This window comes from Bos mutus, chromosome 13, assembly GCF_027580195.1.
Source record: "Bos mutus isolate GX-2022 chromosome 13, NWIPB_WYAK_1.1, whole genome shotgun sequence".
NCBI lineage: Eukaryota > Metazoa > Chordata > Mammalia > Artiodactyla > Bovidae > Bos > Bos mutus.
In genome coordinates, this window is record NC_091629.1 from 8,467,799 (window position 1) to 8,489,722 (window position 21,924).

The 21,924-nt window shown below is 37.5% G+C and overlaps 1 protein-coding gene across 3 annotated transcripts in view; it reads left to right on the forward strand.

Moving 5' to 3' along the window:
- Positions 1 to 21,924, forward strand: part of ITGB1 (integrin subunit beta 1) — a 43,609-nt gene that overhangs the window by 16,753 nt on the left and 4,932 nt on the right. For 2 of the 3 annotated variants that reach the window (XM_070380978.1, XM_070380977.1), the window contains exons 2-16: positions 494 to 560; positions 2,612 to 2,697; positions 6,239 to 6,461; positions 7,931 to 8,101; positions 8,675 to 8,913; positions 10,902 to 11,057; positions 11,798 to 11,893; positions 12,170 to 12,259; positions 13,893 to 14,033; positions 14,204 to 14,403; positions 15,789 to 16,027; positions 16,242 to 16,464; positions 17,130 to 17,362; positions 19,737 to 19,903; positions 21,143 to 21,223. In XM_070380978.1, the coding sequence (XP_070237079.1) occupies positions 494 to 560; positions 2,612 to 2,697; positions 6,239 to 6,461; positions 7,931 to 8,101; positions 8,675 to 8,913; positions 10,902 to 11,057; positions 11,798 to 11,893; positions 12,170 to 12,259; positions 13,893 to 14,033; positions 14,204 to 14,403; positions 15,789 to 16,027; positions 16,242 to 16,464; positions 17,130 to 17,362; positions 19,737 to 19,903; positions 21,143 to 21,217 (2,406 nt within the window). In that variant the 3' untranslated portion in view covers positions 21,218 to 21,223. Of the gene's footprint in view, positions 1 to 493; positions 561 to 2,611; positions 2,698 to 6,238; positions 6,462 to 7,930; positions 8,102 to 8,674; positions 8,914 to 10,901; positions 11,058 to 11,797; positions 11,894 to 12,169; positions 12,260 to 13,892; positions 14,034 to 14,203; positions 14,404 to 15,788; positions 16,028 to 16,241; positions 16,465 to 17,129; positions 17,363 to 19,736; positions 19,904 to 21,142; positions 21,224 to 21,924 lie in introns of those variants that run through there. The other variant, XM_005890182.3, reaches the window with a different exon arrangement.

The following is a 21,924-nucleotide window of genomic DNA, read 5'->3' on the forward strand; positions in this document are numbered from 1 at the left end:
AATAGTTACAGGACATCAGACACAAAAACTGAATTGGAGGCTTGTGCAAGATGTTGGTCTTACCCTTGCAAGAAAACGATTGAAACGTTGTAAGCAAGCCGGTGACGTGACCAGGATTCTGGCAGGCTTACTCACAATTCAGTGTTGAGATAACTGAGGCATTGGGATATGCCTGATTGGCCACCTCGGAGTCACAGGAGGTAAAGATTCCACGGGACAGAGATTTAATACATAGCTTTTAGGTGTGAGAATGCTTGACATTTTTTTCCTGAGTACTGTTAATTAAATATTAAACTACATTTGATTTGGAGAAAAGCAAGAGTGGATTCTGGGAACCTGGGGGGAGAGGAAGAGGGTGAGTATGGAGAAGGGTTGGGGAAGAAGATGTATTATGTTTATAAATCAGAAAATCAGGTGAGTGGGAATGATTATGCTTCATATGTTAACCCTTTTTTTTTTTTTTAAATATAACATTGTACGTTTTCTATTTCAGATGAATTTACAACTGATTTTCTGGATCGGATTGATCAGTTCAGTTTGCTGTGTGTTTGGCCAAGCAGGTAAAAAAAAAGTTGCCTACTTGTCTGTTCAATATCTTGTATCGCTTTTTGACCACTTTAGATTCCTGGGAAAACCTAAATCGCGCGGTCCTGCTCCTTCAGAAGGCCTCGCAGCAGCCCACCTCTCAGAGTCGAGGGCGGGCGCCTTCGGTGCCTGCAAGGTCCTTTGTCAGGTTCCCCACCCACCACCCAGAGAGACAGCAGGAATAGAAGGCACTACATAGAGACCTTTGGGGGATATAATAGAGTGTGTAAGTGAACACAGAGAAAGCAAAGGCGTGTTACATCTTAGGAGGAAATAAAGTAAATGTGTAGAAGAACAGATTATGAACTATCCACTATTGTCTGAAAAAATGAAAGGAGGAACAGTTGGAAAGATGTTCTTGCTGTTTGATCAGAAGTCTTGCAAAATGTTGGTGTTGTATAGAAGAGGAAGTAAGAAATAAAGCTGAAAATGTATTTAATCCTCTTATAAACCATGGTGCACCCAAATCTAGAATAATGGATGTCCAGTTTTTTTGTTCTCCAAATCTCAAAATACACTGCATAGAACAGCTATTTGATACTAGAGATGAAGGAAGTTATTAATAGATTTAAATTACAAAAGACCAACAGTAACATAAAAAACCAAATTATGTCAAAACAGTATCAAAAAATAGCTAAATAAGGGTTTAATTTTGCTCACAAGTGTAGAGATCCAGTAAAAACGGTTAAAAACATGATGATAGAAAACTTTGCAAAAGACAAATAGAAAATTTACAAAATAAATGGCCAGGGAAAGTATGGGGAAAAAAAAAATGGAGCCTTAAATGACCGACAACTGATGTTCTTATTTATACCTGTTAAATGAAAAGAAAATCTTCGCATTAAAAAAGGAAATACGGTGTGTGTACACTGCTTGTGAGGATGTGTGTTTGAATGTTACTGCTGGAGAGAGGTTAAAAGTTAATCCTTTTCACCTCCAGTGTTTCTTTTTTTTAAATTTGTGATAAGGAAATTGAGTTTTACTTACATGATAAGTTAAATTGAGTTTAACTTACATGATAAGTTAAACTTATGTAAAATTTATCTTTCCATGATAAGAATGGTCATCTGTGTGGGTTCATGTATGTGCATGCATGTGTGTATATGTCGGGCTTATGGCCCACATGAACCATGCGATTAAAAATAATATAAGTTTTCCCATTCTGTAGGCTACATTAATACAGTGGCATATGTAATCTTTAAAGCCGTGTTTTTGAAGACTCTGGGATGAAAGAATTAAGTATAAAAAAGTATACAAAATGTATGTCCTCAGTTTCAATTAAGTAATGTCTGTGCATGCTGCATTGCTATTTTTTGATTAATCTACATAGACAAAAGACTGGGGAAAATATACAAAAAATGTATTTCTTAATGAGCAGGTTTTGGGTGATTTTTAGTTCTTTATGCTTTTATGTATTTTCCACATTTTCTATAATGAGCGTGTGTTAGGTTTATAAGCAGAAAACATACATTGGAGACAGTTCATATTAGTGTGTACTACATGGCAGGCATGCTGATTCTTACATGGATTTAAAGAAATACTTGACATACTTTGAACACAGACCTGAGAAATCAAGGAGTTGTGGATAGGATGAATACGGATTTTTCAAGTATTTACCAAACTACAATGAAGCAGCCTGGTTGGAGGGGGAGTATGGGTGTGGTGGTTATGAGTTAAATGAAAAGAAATAATAGTTTACCCAGTGGTAAGAAAATTCTTGACGACAATGACCAACTTGAGAGAGCCTGGAATTATGTCTTTGGGGGGGGAAAAAAGGACAAGTGTATAGATTAAGGGTACCTAGTCTTTGCTGTAGAAGACGGGAAAGATAACTCTCTTTTTATTGTTCTCTGCACCAGGATGATCCAAAATCACCTCTCTGGTGAGTAGGTCTGAGTCAGTTTAGTAACTAGCTTCATAGTATTTCTATGTCATGTACATATATATTGTATTGTCATTGTGATCCTGATCTGTCATTGTTTTCTCTCTTGAACTTAAGTAGCCTAATTTTTCTTTTTCCTAACAGATGAAAACAGATGTTTGAAAGCAAATGCCAAATCATGTGGGGAGTGTATACAAGCAGGGCCAAATTGTGGATGGTGCACAAATTCAGTAAGTCAGATTGATTGTTCAAGCCTTCCCATTCATTCCCTCGTCACTTAGTGTTGCTCAAAACTGTATCCTTGGGAAGTGCTTGGTGTGACTTTTCACTCACTCAGTGTTGATTGAGCAAGAGCCAGCTCTGTGTGTGACCCTGTGTGGTGGTCTGGAGCTGTGCTGCCCCACACAGGGCCCACTAGGCATGTGTGGTGATGTTGAGCACCTGAGAACTGCTGTCAGCCTTCATACATGCCAGAGATCACGGACTTCGTGATTTAAAAAATCATTAAGGTTGAAATGCTCACATTTTGTATATATTATTAATTTCCCCTGTTTTTCCCCCTCAGTGTGGCTGTTAGACAACTTAAAAATACATATGTAGCTCACCTTTGTAGCGTGTGTTATGTTTCTGTTGGACAGCTTCCCAAAAAACTCTAGCCATCTCACTGAACTATTTTAGATTTTCCCTTTTTTATGATGGGAAAGGTATAATTAAATCTGCCTAATTGTGTTTTAATTAAACTAATATACACCTGATTTATATCCTAATAAAAGCCCATTCAGGTTAGGGTTTAAATTTTATTTTTTGTCATCTCTATATATTGCTTAACATGGCACCTTCCACAAGTTAAGTAAATGTTGAATGATTGAATGGACAATGAACATTAAGTTGGAACTGGAGGTAAAGGGGAGTCATTTTGAGGATATGTAGTTTATTTACAGAGTGAATAATATCAGAAGGTTGAAGGCTTGTTTGTTTTTTCTCAGGCACCTGAGTAAAAACCCCATGTTCAGATACCTGCATTGTGGCCGTTACTGGTCAAGTATCAGATGTTTCATGTGATTTGACCTGAAAGACAAAATGAGAAGTTTTTGTTTTGTTATTTCAAAATTTTTCTACTGGCAACTTTCTCTTCTTCAAAAAATGGTGTTCTGGAATTAGTTGGAGACAGTGGAGGAGACAGGGAGTGCCTTGAGTTTGTCTCAGACAAGGCTTACTTAACTGAAACCCTAGGTTTTCTTACCTGGAAATTGAGCATGAGCTGCCTCCTTTGTGTTGGCACAAGAATTGGAGAAACTTAAAGCAGTTTCACTTAGATGATTATAAATAAGTGGTACTTGCTGTTCCCAACAATAGCATTCATTTTATGAAGGTTATAGTTTATCTGGGGTTTAGAGTTATCCTAGCCAAATTATTCTTTTACTAATTTAGCCTTTGATCTTTGTGGCACAATTCTTAAATTATTAAAGGTATTTTGGGATATGTTTACTTGAGTTTTGTGATCTGAATTTCCTGGATTGGCTAACATTTGGAAATGGATGGTGCACTGGGCCTGTACTTTCGCAGCATTTTAGGTTTGATCATACATAAAGGGAAGACAGCTTTGAACTTTGAACCATCAGACCTATGGCATTCCCTTCCAGTTGTTTTTCCAAGTACAAAAAGGCTCTCATTTAGTGTTATATTTTCCTTAAAAAAATAACTGATCAAAACTATTGTGTATTCTTTTTTATGAATATCCTCACTTTATGCAGCACCATGAAATCAATAGATAATAAATACCATATAAAACTGAACACAAAGTGACCCTAAATGAAAGGCATTTCCTCATTTTCCTAATGACAAGATTTTAAAAAAAGACTTCTGGCCAACTAAACAATTTTTAGGGGTATATGTGAAATAATTAAATGGCCATTATAAGTACACATTTAAAAATGATATGCACAGATACACATGTATACACTGTTGTTCCCTCTTCTCACATTTATGAAAAACTTATTTAGAATCTTTACATCTTAGGGCTTCTCAGGTGGCACAGTGGTAAAGAATCCACCTGCCAATGCAGGAGTTGAAAGAGATGTGGGTTCGATATCTGGATCTGGAAGATCCTTGGAGTAGGAAATGGCGACCTACTCCAGTGTTCTTGCCTGGGAAATCCCATGGATAGAGGAGCCTGGTTGGCTACAGTCCATGGGGTCACAAAGAGCTGGACATGAGTGAGTGCACACATGTGTGCACACACACACATCTTAAACAGCAGTTTTTTTGCTTTCACTAAAAGTACTTCTGAGTTAGTCATCTGATAAAAATGACGCATTTTTAAAAAATGGTAGTAATATTTTTTAGCTGCTGTTTATTTACCAAGTACAGAAAAGATCCTGGATGCATTATATTAATGTATTTCTAACTCACCATCCTATTATAAACAAGAATATATTTTGTAGCTATTCCTGTTACTTAAAAATTGTAAGTCTTTTTTGTTCTCTTATTCTTTTGGCAAACATTGTATTTTTTTAATTGAGATGTTGATGTATCATATGTGTATATAGTCACAATTTTTAAAGGTTCTATTCTGCTTGTAGTTATTATAAAATATTGGCTGTATTCCCTGTGCTGTACAGTATATCCTTTTATTTGGAGGATAATGGCTTTACAGCGTTGTCTTAGTTTCCACTATACAGCAGCATGAATCCGCTATACGTGCGCATGTATCCCCTCCCTCTGAAGCCTGCCTCCCACCCCCCATCCCACCGCCATAGTCCTCTCGCAGAGCGCCAAGCTGAACTCTGCGGGCACAGCGGTTTCCCTGAGCCTTTTCACACACCACACACGGAGCGTCTGTGCCAGCGCTGCTCTCCCCCCCCCCTTCCCCCTCCCCCCTCCCCTTTTCCCCTCCCCTCCCCCGTGTCCGCAGCTCCGTTCTCTGCGTGTGCATCTCTGTTCTTGGAGGTAGGTTTCTATTTCCAAACCCTGGAAATAGGGTTATCTGTACCATTTTTCTAGATTCCACATAAAACCCATTTTAAAATCACATCACTACTGGAAGTTTTACCCCACACCACAAGTACCGTTTACATAGCATTACCATTTTTTGTTTTTAAACAATTCACCCAATAGAAATACATTCTGACCCTGTTATAAAATCACTTGCTATTTTTTTTTTTTTAGTTAATTTTAAAAGGCTTTTTTCTATTAATAACCAATAGTTGTTTTTTTTTTTTTTTTTTTTACTCCAAGAATACTTAGTAAATCTGTGGTAAATTTCTTGGTCTCCTTTTTAAAAAAGGTTTTGGGCTCATATATTTTTCCTAGTATTGAGTTGTTCAAAATATCATGAAGGAAAATGCTGTCTAATATGAAAGACTTCTAAGAATTTTTCTAAGGGAAATTTTGGGAAAAGTATTTGTCTGTTATTTGGATATATTTATTATTAATAATTCTTAACCCTGCTGAATAATTTCATAAAAAAATTTCTTTGAGTAGATACTCTGAACGTGAAACAGTTAAAATATACACTGAAGTTCTACTAAATATTTCTAAAATAATATAGTACTAGTTATATATTAGTAACAAAGGTACTACCTTCACGGAGAAATGTTTTTGTTTTGTTTATTATGGTTAGATGAAGGGAACAACATTTTGGTTAAAACCAGAGACAAAGTACATTAGACATGTTACCTGATTTTTGCAATTTAATTGGTTATTTGCAATTATATAAAAGGTTTGACCATTTTATATCATATTTATAGCTATATTTTATATGTCATTTAGACATTTTTACAAGAAGGTATGCCTACATCTGCTCGATGTGATGATTTAGAAGCCTTAAAAAAGAAGGGCTGTCATCCAAATGACATTGAAAATCCTAGAGGCTCCAAAGATATAAAGAAAAATAAAAATGTAACGAATCGAAGCAAAGGAACAGCAGAGAAGCTGCAGCCAGAAGATATCACTCAAATCCAGCCACAGCAGTTGGTTCTGCAGTTACGATCAGGTATGGAAATCTGATTCTAGGAGTGCCTTTGGGTCCACTTGAGCTTCCAGACAACTTTATATATGTTTCTGTTGAGAAATGTTGAGTATGTTAACTTTTAGAAATTTTTTGAATTTTTTGCAGGTATAATTTGTCAGACCATGTACCTGACATTTGCCTAATGTCCAAAGTAAATTCTGTTAAAGATTCAGAAAGTATTATTAATAGATTTAGTGGGTTTTTCGAAAATAAAAATATCCATCTTCTGGTGTAACTATATAACATAAAGATAACATTTTAATCTATTTTTTCCTTTGTTTTTGTACACTACTGTTAAAACATTAAGGTTTTCATAAGAATCTGTAGCAGTCCTGCATCTGGAAAAAAGAAAAAATATGCCCCGTTCTCTTCTAATCTCCAGCCCCTTCCACCCAGGACTCACGTGTGCCCTCCCCACCCCCTCCCCGTTGCCCTCTCTTCAGCCTGGTGCCTCTAGACCTGCTCTGCCAACTTCTGCTGGCACCTGAAACTGCCAGGCCTGATGGACCCTCGGCAGGCCTTTTTTTTCCCTTTATTTAACTCTGCTGTACATGTGATGCCTTTGAGCTTCTTGACATGTTTCTTTTTGGCTTCAGCGATAAGGCTTCTGCTTTCCTTCTTATCTCTTGCCAGTGCCTTCCAGTCTTCTTTCTGTGTCTTTTTTCTTCCTTCCTCTTTGTAATCCACTTAACTGGGCTTTCCTCTCATGGTTTTGAAACCCTTTGTGTGCTGTAACACAGACTTTTTTCTCTCAAGCTCCAAACACAGTTATCCAACTGCCTACTAGAAATCTATATAGAGAAAATCTGCAAGTTAAAAACGAAATGACCTTTTACCCAGACCTCTTCCTACTCTCTTCCTACTCGTGTTTTCTGATGCATTTCAACTCACACCTCTGGTACATCTCTTCTGTGTCCTTATTGGTTTCATATCTGTATCCTCTTTTTTTCCCCTATAATTTCTTAACAAGTTTGTCTCTTTAATCATCTTAAAACTTTTCATCAGGTTTTCTTAAGTGAAAATCAGATTACTTTATTCACTGCACGCAGTGCATCCTATAAACAGAGAAGAGTCTCGCTTGACAGCGTCAGTCTCTAAAACGCCCGGAGTGTCCTGTGGTGTGCCTGCCTCACCCACCCCATCCAGTTTGTGTTGTTCCTATCTGTTTTCCTTTGTCGTAGTTAGCAACCCACTATTTGCCTGTCTTGCCCACTGTAGATTGGGAATGCTGTCTTTTTCATTATCCCTGGGGCCTGGCATTTTAAATATTTGTGAATAAAAAGAGTACACAGGCATTGATTGAATTCCCTATGGAATGCCCTGGTTTTTGTAAAAACTACGTGAATAATACGGTTTACTCTATAGTGTTGACCTTATCAATCTGATTTCCTTGGCTTTTCCATTTGCTTTTGATTGCTGGCAAGCTAGTTTTCTAATCTCTGATTAATTAGGGGAGCCACAGACATTCACACTAAAATTCAAGCGGGCTGAAGACTATCCCATTGATCTCTACTACCTCATGGACCTCTCCTATTCCATGAAAGATGACTTGGAGAATGTGAAAAGTCTGGGAACAGATTTGATGAATGAAATGAGGAGGATCACTTCAGACTTCCGAATTGGTAGGAATTTTGAGAAAATTAATAATTTTCATTTTTGTAAATCTTAGCAGTTTTATCCTTCACTATATAAATGTGAGATTAGGAGGCTAGGTTTTAGCTTTTTCTTTCTGAGAGGACTGATACTCCTGTCACATGGCTAATGATTTTTCTGCCTCCTTGTTCCTCTCTTACTATAAAAAAGAAAGAAAGAGTCAGTCGTGTCTGACTCTCTGTGACTGTGGACTGTAGCCCACCAGGTTCTTCTGTCATGGAATTTCCCAGGCAAGAATATTGGAATGAGTTTCCATTCCCTTCTCCAGGCGATCTTCCCGACCCAAGGATGGAACCTGGATCTCATGGATTGCAGGCAGATTCTTTACCATCTGAGCCACCAGGGGAGCCCTTCTTACTGGCTGCCATGTTATTTGACACACATTACACCACATAGAGAATAAACTGCATGTTTGTTGTTACAGGAGTTTACTCATTCATTTGTTGATCTTATAAACATGTTGATTACTTAGACTTGATTTTTTTAATGCAGTTTAACCATCCACCCTCCATCCTCAACTGCATGTGCGTTTTCCTCCACAGGGTTTGGTTCTTTCGTGGAGAAAACTGTGATGCCTTACATTAGCACAACACCAGCTAAACTCAGGAACCCTTGCACAAATGAACAGAACTGCACGAGCCCATTTAGCTACAAAAATGTGCTCAGCCTTACTGATAAAGGGGAAGTATTTAATGAACTTGTTGGTAAGCAGCGCATATCTGGAAATTTGGATTCACCAGAAGGTGGCTTTGATGCAATCATGCAAGTCGCAGTTTGTGGAGTGAGTGCATTCATTCTCTACAGGGGATATTATTTGTGTGGAATTTAAGTGTGATTTTTCTGTCAGAAAATATTACCTTAATTTCTATACTATACTGATTAATCCCTTAAATTCCCTCCCAACTGCAAGTGGTTTAAAAAAAAAGCATAGTCAATCTGGGTTTTAAAAGCCAAAATGCTCACCATTTGAAACAGTGGGGCAGCGTAGCTTTAGCTGGTGTCCTGGGTTTTTTAAGGAGGCTCAGGGTACCCTGGCTTTCAGCTTTGTGACTGAGATGGTATTAGGGTTATCTGAGACGTCACCAGGAACATTAAAAGTGCTCAAATAGATTGTGTGTCAGGCACCATTTTCCTTTGGTTAGTTTTCTTCTGCTTATCTTTGAGAGGCATCTTGCCCATGTCTTAGTAATTTAAAAAGAAATTTTTAAGTCCTAGTGTGAAAGCTGTATATATTCTGAGAAGTCATATAATGTTTGCAATTTTAATTAGAAGATTTTCAACGACAGTAAGCTGATCCTCCATTGGACTGGTGCTTAGAATTTTTGACTCATTTACCAACCCAAAATTTTAGGTGACCTTTTAATGATGTAGCTGAGGACAGAAGTAGAAAACACTGTGAGCTAGATGAAGTTTTATCTGTCTCATTTTCCCCCCCTTTTTCCTTATAGTACCCCTGTGCCCTAAAACACCTTTCTCTTCCGGATGCTTCTTAATGGTTACTTTTCAACCAAGTTGTAGTATGCTATTTGATACCCAAGATGATGATATAATACAGTGCTTGAGATAACAGTCTTTAGACTATTAGGACAAAGCTTCAAATGTTCCCATCACTGCTCATCCACTAGGCAGTTTCCTTCTCCTTAAGAGATAATAACAGGTACACCTTAGGAAGTTTAAATACGGTAATCCATAGATAGTGCAAGTAGCCAACAAACAGTTAACAACTGTATTATAGTCAGTCTTGACTTCTCATCAGGGTAGATGCAGTTTAAGGATAGTCTCCACTTTTAAAGGGGAAGAGTAGTTTTCCAGGCAGTGCTTAGCTTGATGCCTGTTTCCTCTCCAGCCATTCATTTGTGATCCTGCTAGAAGCTCATATGGAGAAAGCATTCTTTGCGCTGTCTCTGCCTGAACCTCAGCCTTGAGATTAAAACAGGCCATGGTATCCTGGCCGCTGCTCTCTGCTCCCTGTGCTGACTGAGAGTAACTGTTCCACTTACTTCTCTAAATGCAGAAGAGACATATTCCAGTTGGTCTGCCAGCATGAATAAACTTAATTCTTGCCTTCAAGGATTTTATAGTCTTAGGAAGATATATACAGATGTATGGAGTAAATAAAGACAGGTGATTGTAAAATTACCATTCAACAGGATTTTACCACCACTTTAAATTTTTTGCTGAATAAGGTGGAGAATAAAATAAATGAACAAACAGTACTGATGGATTAAAAGGGGTGGAATTAAGCAGGATCAACTCTGAAGAAAATGCTTTTTATTAGAATTAAAAAGGGGAGGCTTTTTTAATATGGTGGCTGATAAAGGGAGTATGTGCTCCAGAAGGTGGAGTAGGTATGGATGGGAAGGGGAGATAACAGTGTTTAGATAAAGTTGGGTGTGGGCTGAGACGTTTTCACTTATTCATTAAGCACCTAGTAGAGATAAGATGATGCACAAAACCAGATGTGGTCCCTGCCCTGTGTGGAGTGTAGCTACCTTTTAGTGGGGATAAGGACATTGACTTTAAAAGGTAGTTTTTAAAAAAAGAGCTGAGACAGACAGCTAGGCAAGGTGAAGTGTTACAGTGAGGCAGGGGCGTTTTATTCAGCGGGCTCAGTGCCTTTATCAGCAAGGATGTTATTAGCATTGTGAAAAGAGAAAATACAGAATTAAGTTGAAAGTATAGTGGTAGCCTGTATAAAGATTAAAAGATTTAATCTTTGCTGAATTTCTGTAGGTAGTATTTTAAAACTGAAATCCTTTTCTTTTCAAGTCCCTGATTGGTTGGAGGAATGTGACACGGCTGCTGGTGTTTTCCACGGATGCTGGGTTTCACTTCGCTGGAGATGGGAAACTTGGTGGCATTGTTTTACCGAATGATGGACAGTGTCACCTGGAAAATGATGTGTACACAATGAGCCATTATTACGTAAGTGCTTAGCGCCTTACATATTCAGTGGATTTGGGTTTTTAGAGTATTATGGGTAATGGGCTTGTGGGTTTTTCAGGATTGGGGTTTTGTTACTTTGGTAAGTTGGGCCCTGACCTAACGTGCAGGAAAGCTTTGTTGCTGTTCTGATGCTGTGGCTTTGTGCCTGCTTCCTTCTGCGTAGCTGAGGGCCTGGTGGTAAAGGGAGCTGCTGACTCCTGGCCCTGCACCCCAGCCCAAAGCTCTGTCTCCTCTCACTCGGTCCATCAAGGAGTACCAAGTTTGATACTATGTCTAAACAAATCATTTGTATAGTCTTACACTCCTTGTCTTATTTATATATGATTTAAGGAAGTAGGCATCCTGCCTCTACGGAAAATAAACATGGGCAGTTTATTCAAGGTCTGGAAGAAACCTAAACCTTGCTGAATCTTGGTCTTTTTCTTAGTGATAATATAACCTTTAATTATGGCAATTCTTCAATTTCATTGTTCTGACATTTAATATACATAGATAATCTTTTAAAAATCTTTTTTATTGAAATTTTTATGCACACTAAAGATAAAAAAGGATCAGAAACCCACTAGACAGGATCTAGTTCAGCAATAATTTGTGTTGTTTCAGGCAGTCTTGTGTAAGTAATCCAGATATATCTGCAAATCATTATTTTCAGAAAGTTTTGAAAAACTGGAGTATATTGGATATAATTACATACTAAATTTTATTACTTAATTTCTTAGGATTATCCTTCTATTGCTCACCTTGTCCAGAAACTAAGCGAAAATAACATTCAGACGATTTTTGCAGTTACTGAAGAATTTCAGCCTGTTTACAAGGTAAATATATACTTGTGAGATCAAAATAGGAACACATTTCTAGATCCTTATTGTTTAGTCATCAAAGGCAAAATGATATGTCTGAATTGAAATGTGGGAAAATGTCATCAGATAGGCTAGATTTTACAAATGTATTTTAATTACATTGCAAAACTAGTTTTTAGGTCTGACTCCTTATTTAGGATATATATCTAGAAATGGTTTTTAAAAATAAATAGTAGGCACTCAGTAGATGCTAATTAGTCAGATTTTATAGGTTTTATCTTTTAATTGCAGGAACTGAAAAATTTGATCCCTAAGTCAGCGGTAGGAACATTATCTGCAAATTCCAGCAATGTGATTCAGTTGATCATCGATGCGTACAATGTGAGTGCATTCTAAGTAAGATCTGTTTTGGGCAGTACCTTGTTGAGAATACTTTGCTTAAAAATAGTAAAACTCCTTTCATATACAATTTAGCAGGCCCCACAAGACAATGTAAAACTTGTATGTAAAATTCTGTATGTGGAGGAAAAACTCATTTTCTTACAAAAATGTGTTTGCAAGGCAAAATAAAAGGCATGGCGGGGGCTGGATTTCTAAATTCTGTTTGAATGTCATTAAGTAATAAGTCTCCTTTTTGGAAAACAAGTATGAAACAACTTTCATTTAGATTTATAGGATTACCTCAGTCTTCTGTACTTCCCTTCATTTTATAGATTCATTGATTTTGATGAATTGTGCCAGAAAAGCCTTTTATTTTTTTCTAATTCTTCTCTTGCCATATTTTCAGGGTACATAGTTCTCTGTTCTCAAGTGGTACACACACAGTCATATGTGCATGTACTATAAAATATATATGAATGCATACATGACTTATTAAAATAAGATTTATAAGATTTTTACCCCATGTGGAAAGAAGTTGAAATTAAAAGAGGAATTGTTCATCTCGAGTTTAGTTCCGAGTACTTTAGGGATACTCATTAAGCCTTGGTCAGTAACTGTTGTAAGTCATCAGAGGCCTTTGTAATACAACTGTAACCATCCTGTGCTGCATACACCAGCTCCAGCCCTTCGACAAGTTGAATTTTATTTTCTACCTCATGCCAGGGGGTTACAAAATGTTTTGGAAAGACCCTACTCAGATTTTTACAGACTTTCTAGATTCTGGTTTTTCCCTGTCACCCCCATAGTCGTTCTGTCTTTACAGCATATCTTAATGCTTTCCTAACTCCATCTGTTGGGCTTCCCTGGTGGCTCAGAGGTTAAAGCGAGTGGTGTGACCAGGACTGAGCTCTCCGCTGCAGCCTTCTCCATTTGTCCTGCGCCCTCTGCTGTTCTACAAAAGCACTGGCTTGAATCCTCCCACTCTGGGTTTTCTTTCTTTGAGGGAGTGGGGGCAGGCCTGCAATGGCCCCTAAGCAGATTTATTTCCAGCCTATGTAGTAGGTTATTTACCTCTGTCCTTCGTGAGCTGAGGCTTCCCTGATGGCTCAGACGGTAAAGAATCCGCCTGCAATGCAGAAGACTCAAGTTTGATCCCTGAGTTGGAAAGATCCCCTAGAGAAGGGAATGGCAACCCACTCTAGTATTCTTGCCTGGAGAAATCTGTGGACAGAGGAGCCTTGTGGGCTATAGACCATGGGGCTACAAAGAGACATGACTGAGCGACTAACGCTAGTGAGCTACAAGTGGCAGGGCAGAGGAGAGTGTGTTGCCAGTGGGGAAAGAAAGAATTCTTTGTTCTTAGAACTCTTCATAATTAATATTAGGCCTCTGTGCTGTGTCATCATTAAAATTTTAACTAAATACTCTTTTCAGTTGTGTACATTATTTTGAATAATTGGTTATTTATTTGAGCCCATTTCTCTGGGTTTTGTGTTTTCTAGTCACTCAAGATTAGGCTTGCAGTATTTAAATAATACTGTTTTAACAGCTCATTTTATCCACTGGATTTATGAACTCAACTTGTTTTATAGTATCATTTGTTTGCCTTTCCTCTTACTAGTCTTTCTTTTAGTCCCTTTCTTCAGAAGTCATTTTGGAAAACAGCAAATTGCCGGAAGGAGTAACAATAAATTACAAGTCTTACTGCAAGAATGGGGTGAATGGAACAGGGGAAAATGGGAGAAAATGCTCTAATATTTCCATTGGGGATGAGGTATGTTACATGAACATTTTTCTGAAGTAAAAGGAAAAGCTTACTTGTTTATAAGCAATTTAGCTTATAATTTGAGAAACAGTTAAATATAACTTGAGTGGCTTTTTGAAAAATTTTTAGTAGATTTAAATTGCTTAGTTTTTAACTTATCTTCTTGTTTTCCTTTTAAGGTTCAGTTTGAAATTAGCATAACTGCAAATAAATGTCCAAATAAGAACTCTGAAACCATTAAAATTAAGCCTCTGGGCTTCACTGAGGAAGTGGAGATTGTCCTTCAGTTCATCTGCGAATGTGAGTGCCAGGGTGAAGGCATCCCAGGAAGCCCCAAGTGCCACGACGGCAACGGGACCTTCGAGTGTGGGGCCTGCAGGTGAGCGGGAGGCGCGCACGGTCTGGGGGCATGGCAGCCGGGACGTCCGGAGGCCGTCTGAGCTTCCTGGAATCTCTGTGGGAGCAGATAAACTACTCTTCCAACTACTGCTGCTCACCACAAGATCAATTTGTTGGTCTTGTGTGTGTGCTTTATAGAAAGCTCTTCTCTGCCTTTTTTCCTTTAGGCAGACTACTTTTTATTCTAAAATAAAAGCTTTTGTAGCCATCTAAGATGTTACTTAACAAATGTTTATGGTAGCATTTGGGTTTTTCTCTCATGATAGCAATCTGAACTCTGTAGAGCTCAGTAAGCTTATAGAAAATAATAGTGATTTTATATGGGAACTGGAATTAGGAATTAATAAAGGATGTTCACTTGTTAATACATGTACTTCTGCATTGTTGGAATAATTTTAATTCATATATTTGTAAAATTAAGAAAACACTATTTTTAGAACATAGAATCTACTACTAACAGAACTTAAGTCAAATTAGTTTTAATTTTTATACTATAAATCTTCCTATTTCATCTTTCTCCTATTTTTTTAGAACAGGAGAGAAGACTATTTTGATTCAACTGTCAGCTCCCAAATGACTAGGCTTTGAAGGGTTTTTAATCATGAGGAAAATTAATGACTATTTTGCCATCATTTACTAGCTTTCTATTCTAAACAACAAAATTACATTTTTTATTTTCCATGTCATATCCTGAGTTGTATAGATACATTTTTAGTAAAATATTATCTGAAAGATCTTGAAAATGTTTTGCCTTCTTTTTGTGTATTTACCAGATACTGTATTATACCAGTGTGTATAAGCACTATAAAAAGTGTCTGAAAAGTCTGAATCCTTAAATTTATTTTTAAACATTATGGTAGTTACATTTTTAAATGATACTTTTAGTATGGTTTTCAACTTCCATGTACTTTTTGGGCTGTGTTTTTATCAGTTCAGTCGTTCAGTTGTGTGTTTTTATACTTTTTAGTATAAAAATTGGGTATAAACATTTAGTATAAAAATTGGGCAAATAAAAGCAAATGTAATATACAGCATATCCTTTGGAAACATACCACACTCTTTAAAAATAAGTTTATCCTTTGTTTCCAAATGTTGTGTTTACCTGTTCATTGCTAGATTGTAGTTTCATTTTGATCAGAATGGTTACTTTCCTAAAGAGGAATTTGTTCCTAGGCCCCTGTGTAGACTCCGTGTGGACTTGAATGGCTGTGTGTGTGTGTACACATGTACATATGTACACTTCTGTGACACATATTATATAATTGCAGTCTGAAGATAATGTTTATAGTTTTATTTCCTCTCTTTCTCACCACTTGTTACTTTCAATTCTTTTTATGTGACTGAAATTTTGGATTCTTTGTTCAGGTGCAACGAGGGACGTGTCGGGAGACACTGTGAATGTAGCACAGATGAGGTGAACAGCGAAGACATGGACGCCTACTGCAGGAAAGAAAACAGTTCAGAAATCTGTAGCAACAATGGAGAGTGTGTCTGTGGACAGTGTGTGTGTAGGAAGAGGGACAATACAAATGAAATTTATTCTGGCAAATTCTGCGAGTGTGATAATTTCAACTGTGATAGATCCAATGGCTTAATATGTGGAGGTGAGAATGGGTCTGAAAGTGGTTACAAAATGTGGTCCTGTCTAATATAATGAAACATGTTGCAAGTTTGCTTAGTGAATAAATAGAAAAGGGGCACCATTGAGGGCCACTCCCTCCTGTGGATACTTTCTTACATATTCTTGCTTGTTTTCATTTTTCAGTGTTGTGATTATATTGTTACCACTGTTGTGAGAAATGAGATTTTTAATTGCAGGAAATGGTGTTTGCAAGTGTCGAGTGTGTGAGTGCAACCCTAACTACACCGGCAGCGCCTGTGACTGTTCTCTGGATACCACTTCCTGCATGGCCGTGAATGGACAGATCTGCAATGGCCGCGGCGTCTGTGAGTGTGGTGCCTGTAAGTGTACAGACCCCAAGTTCCAAGGGCCAACCTGTGAGATGTGTCAGACCTGCCTTGGAGTTTGTGCTGAGCATAAGTAAGTATTTCTCAGTTGCTTGAAATAGGTGATTGCTCACTGTTCGCCTGTGTATGAACACACGGTCCATAGAACAGTGCTAATACTAGGCCACACTGTAAATAAAGTATCTGTCACATTGAAGCCCACTTTGTAAATCTAAAAATTCTCAATCGCTAGTGTTTGCACATGATAGTGAATTGTATCCTATGAGGGTGGTGGTACCATTATTTCAACCTGAATTTTGTATTTAATTGAATCCATGTGGTAACCTTTGTTAAATTAGTATTACCAATTGCTAATTAATTTATTTACTGCCTTTTGACTAAATAAAATGGAAGGTTTTGTCCCTTGCAGAAAGAACCATAATACCAGCAATACATTTCAAAAGTTATTTTGGCTTTATATTGTATATTTCATATCTGATAGGGCTAGTTTTAGCTTACTACTCTTATTTCTTTTGGAGGATTTTAGTTTGGGCTGTAATAAATCTGTAATTTCACTTAGGAAGCTAGCGTCTTTATGTTTAGTTTTCCCACCAAGAAATGTCATATGTTTTTTCATTTATTCATATCTTCTTTCATCTCTCTTGGCCTAATTTGGTCAAATTTTGAGTCTAGCACACAAAATAATCTTTAAGCAAATATGATTATAAATAATAAATATAATCATTTGCATTTTAACAGAGAATGTGTTCAGTGCCGAGCCTTCAATAAAGGAGAGAAGAAAGACACATGTGCTCAGGAATGTTCACATTTCAACATTACCAAGGTTGAAAATCGGGACAAATTGCCCCAGCCAGGCCAGGTGGATCCCTTGTCCCACTGTAAGGAGAAGGACGTTGACGACTGCTGGTTCTACTTCACATACTCCGTGAATGGGAACAATGAGGCCACTGTTCATGTTGTAGAGACTCCAGGTAGAAATCTGATCATTTCAAAGTTTTTTGCATTTTCTTTTATATCTTTCTGCTGCTTAGAGCTTTTGGTAGTTCCCCTCGATCCCTGGGTTGGGAAGATCCCCTGGAGAAGGGAAAGGCTACCCACTCCAGTATTCTGGCCTGGAGAATTCGATGGACGGTCCATGGAGTCGCAAATAGTCAGACATGACTAAGCGACTTTCACTCACTCAGATCTAGGAACAGCTTCCAGCTACTTTACATGACTACTTTACATTCAAGTTGGGGCATTTTAAATCTCTTCAAGCTTAAAAGAGTATTTAATTAACTATAAGAAACAAGGGAAAGAGAAAGCAAATTTTATGTTATGGAGAGTTTGAAGAGTAAATGCAGTAACCCATATAAAGCCCTTAGCACAGTGCCTGATAGAAGGTACTCAGTAACATCGTTACTCGTGATATTTTTAATAGCAGCTTGATTTAGGCTTGGGCACTGGGAAAGATAATTTGTTAAAGGGTATTATATGGCATGAATTTGTTCTGCTTTTCAAGAGATGAATCATTTTTATCTTTTTTTTCTGGGAACTTTTAATACGTTCTTAGAATTTTCTACATTTGTGATTATTATTGGAATGTAAGTTTTCATTTCTCTAGGATAAATGTTAGGAATTGGGGAGAGGGCATATATTTAACTTCAAAAGAAACAGCCAAACTTTTTTAAAGCCTCAGTTGTTATTTTGCATTTTCAGGTATGTGTATTTCACATACTGTTTTTTGAAGACCAGAAGCTTAAATTTTACCAGGTTTTTCTTTTGTAGATCTCGTTTCTTACTATGTTAGAACTCTCTTCATAACTCAGCTTCATAAGTATTTTTCTCCTGTGTTTTCTTCTGAAAGTTTTAGTTTCTGGCTTTGCATTTAGGTTCATAATGTATTTTGAGCTGCTCTCAGTATCTGGAGTGGAGGTCCAGTTATTTGTAGGTAGATTTCCAGCAGTTCTTGTACCATTTCTTGAAAAGGCTGACCTCTCTCCACTTTGGGTGAAAATAAGATGACCTTATGTGTGTGGGCCTGTTTCTGACTTTTGATTCTGTTCCATTAATTTAGGCATCTGTCCCTTAGCCAATACCACACTGTCTCAATTACTGTTGCTTAACGGCTAGTTTTGTGACATCTGGTAATGTAAGTTGTCCAACTTTTTTTTTCCTGAAAGTGTGTTTGAGACACTTTGCTAGTTCTCCTACTTCTTTGTAAATTTTAGAATTCACTTGCTTGATATCCTACACATGTCCTGCCAGGATTTTGACTGGGATAATATTGAGTTTATAGATCAAATTGGGAGAGCATTGACATCTTCTAATCAATGAACATAGATAAAATCTCTCCATTTATTCAGGTCTTTAACTTTTTTAAAAATCAGATCAGATCAGTCGCTCAGTCGTGTCCGACTCTTTGCGACCCCATGAATCGTAGCACTCCAGGCCTCCCTGTCCATCACCAACTCCTAGAGTTCACTGAGACTCACATCCATCGAGTCAGTGATGCCATCCAGCCATCTCATCCTCTGTCGTCCCCTTCTCCTCCTGCCCCCAATCCCTCCCAGCATCAGAGTCTTTTCCAATGAGTCAACTCTTTGCATAAGGTGGCCAAAGTACTGGAGTTTCAGCTTTAGCATCATTCCTTCCAAAGAAATCCCAGGGCTGATCTCCTTCAGAATGGACTGGTTGGATCTCCTTGCAGTCCAAGGGACTCACAAGAGTCTTCTCCAACACCACAGTTCAAAAGCATCAATTCTTTGGCTCTCAGCCTTCTTCACAGTCCAACTCTCACATCCATACATGACCACTGGAAAAACCATAGCCTTGACTAGACGAACCTTTGTTGGCAAAGTAATGTCTCTGCTTTTGAATATGCTATCTAGGTTGGTCATAACTTTCGTTCCAAGGAGTAAGCGTCTTTTAATTTCATGGCTGCAGTCACCATCTGTAGTGATTTTGGAGCCCAGAAAAATAATCAGTATTCAGTAATTTTTAGCATATAAATCTTGTACATGTTGTATTAAGTTTATATATAGGTATTTCGTGATTTTGGTGCTATTGTCGATAATACTATTTTCTGAGGTTCAGTTTCTAATATATAGAAATCCGTTTTGGTATAATTCATAGAAATACATGATTTTTACTTACTGACCATGTACCTTATGATCTTGTAAACTTATCTGTTACTTCCAGTATCTTTTTTTATAGGTTCTTTTGGATAGTGTGCCCCAAGACTTCACTTATCTTGGAGTTTCAATTCCTGTGTCTTTTGTGAGACTGCACAGCTCTCTGTAGTTTTGGCTGCACTTTCACAGGCTAACCCCCTTGTGTGCGTATCCTTTGCTTTTCACTTTACAGAGTGCCCCACTGGTCCAGACATTATTCCAATTGTAGCAGGTGTGGTTGCTGGAATTGTTCTTATTGGCCTTGCATTGCTGCTGATTTGGAAGCTTTTAATGATCATTCATGACAGAAGGGAATTTGCCAAATTTGAGAAGGAAAAAATGAATGCCAAATGGGACACGGTAAGTTGGAAAACATCTAAAATGGAAAGTGTTTCATAAAGTAAATGTAACGCTTCTAAGACTTGTTTATTAGCTCTAAAGCTGATTGTTAAAGTCCTTTAAATATTTCATTTGCCCCCCAGAATTTATTATTCAGGAAACTTGCATTCAGTGAAAAACAGAAAACATATTAAATACACCCCATTAAAAGAAAACAGTTGTAAGAATGTTTCTTCAGGTTACTGTGGTATTTTTATTTTCTTAATAATTTTAATCTTAACTCTGCTCTTCTGCCTTTTCTTTTTATATAAAATAGAATCCTGGGGACTTCCCTGGTGGTGCAGTGGTTAACACTCATTTCTAATACAAGGGGTGTGGGTTCAATCCCTGGTTGGGGAACTTAGATCCCACATACTTGGCATGACCAAAAAAATGAAAACCCTACATAACTTCAGACTGTTCAGTGGAAAGCTGCTGCTTTTTTTTAACAACCCTAAGTAGAAATCAGCCACTCAAAAGACTACATGCTGTGTAATTCAATTTATATAATAGTTGGCTGCTAAGTCACTTCAATCATGTCTGACTCTGTGTGACCCCATAGATGGCAGCCCACCAGGCTCCCCTGTCCCTGGGATTCTCCAGGCAAGAACACTGGAGTGGGTTGCCATTTCCTTCTCCAATGCATGAAAGGGAAAAGTGAAAGTGAAGTCGCTCAGTTGTGTCGGACTCTTAGCGACCCCATGGACTGCAGCCCACCAGGCTCCTCCGCCCGTGGGATTTTCCAGGCGAGAGTACTGGAGTCTAGAAAAGGCAAACCTGTGGGGACTAAACCTATGGTCTCTAAATTGCCCAGATGGGTGTCTTCATACATTTGAAAATTCATGAAACTATGTACTTTAAAAGGGTATTTTTACTCTGCAAATTACAACTCAGTAACCTTGTTTTGTACAAAACTTAAAAGCTGTAAGTGATGAAAATGTATGTCAGCATTTAGTGCTTTGAAATGTGGGGTTGGAGGCTAGTGTGGCCACATGTTGGCTGTCTTGTATTCATCTTTTGATACAAGAAGGCAGTGACAATCTTCAGTATTTTTCAGGTGTAAATGAATTTTAGTCATTTGCATTTTACAACAATTTGCTTGGATTAAAAAAAAATAATTTTGGAAGCGTAAGAATAGTAAAAATTGTCTTTTATAAACATTCACTATACATGTCAGTTTTTTTCTGATGAAATCATTAGAAACTATTTCTTTTACTTTAGCAAGAAAATCCGATTTACAAGAGTCCTATTAATAATTTCAAGAACCCAAACTATGGACGTAAAGCTGGTCTCTAAATTGCCGTTCGTATTTTCTTCATTTTCTGTCTTGGCATGTCTTTACTGCACTGCGTGTCTTTTATCACTATTGTTTTTTTTTTTCCTCCAAAGTCTGGCTTTATTTATATGGCTATACTATGGCTTTTCTTTCTATGTGTTAATAGTATTTAGAAGGGCTTTGGCTTAAGCTTTATGGTATAGAAGCAGCAACTGTGTTGTAGTGAAAAGAACGTGTGTTGTGATCAGACTGACCTGGGTCGAGTCCCAGCTCTTCTGCTTAGGTAGAATGGCACTGGGTCACTGCACTTCCCAGAGCTTTAACAGGGAGTCAGTAACTACACTGTGTTGTTTTTGGCTAATGACTACAGTATTTGATAGCAGCCTGTCAGTTATAATCCTCACTAGAGTCCTTTGCTTTAGGTGATATTATCATCCTTATATGATAACATCCTTATATATAATATCCTTTATTTAACAAATTATTATTTGTAAGTTTTAGAGTGAAAGTGAACATGAAAATTAAATTTCATGTAGAGAAAAACCCTACTAGAGTTTTAAATAAAAACTTTGCTGAAAATTTCATAGTGGTAATAAAGCTTGGTTCACCTGTTCTCTAAGGTAAGGGAAAGTTATTTTGGTGAGTGTATGCTCTACCTGGGTGACAAATGTATCATTTCCTCTTTTATCAACACTGGACAGGCTTTTTCCTTATAACTGAATTTTCA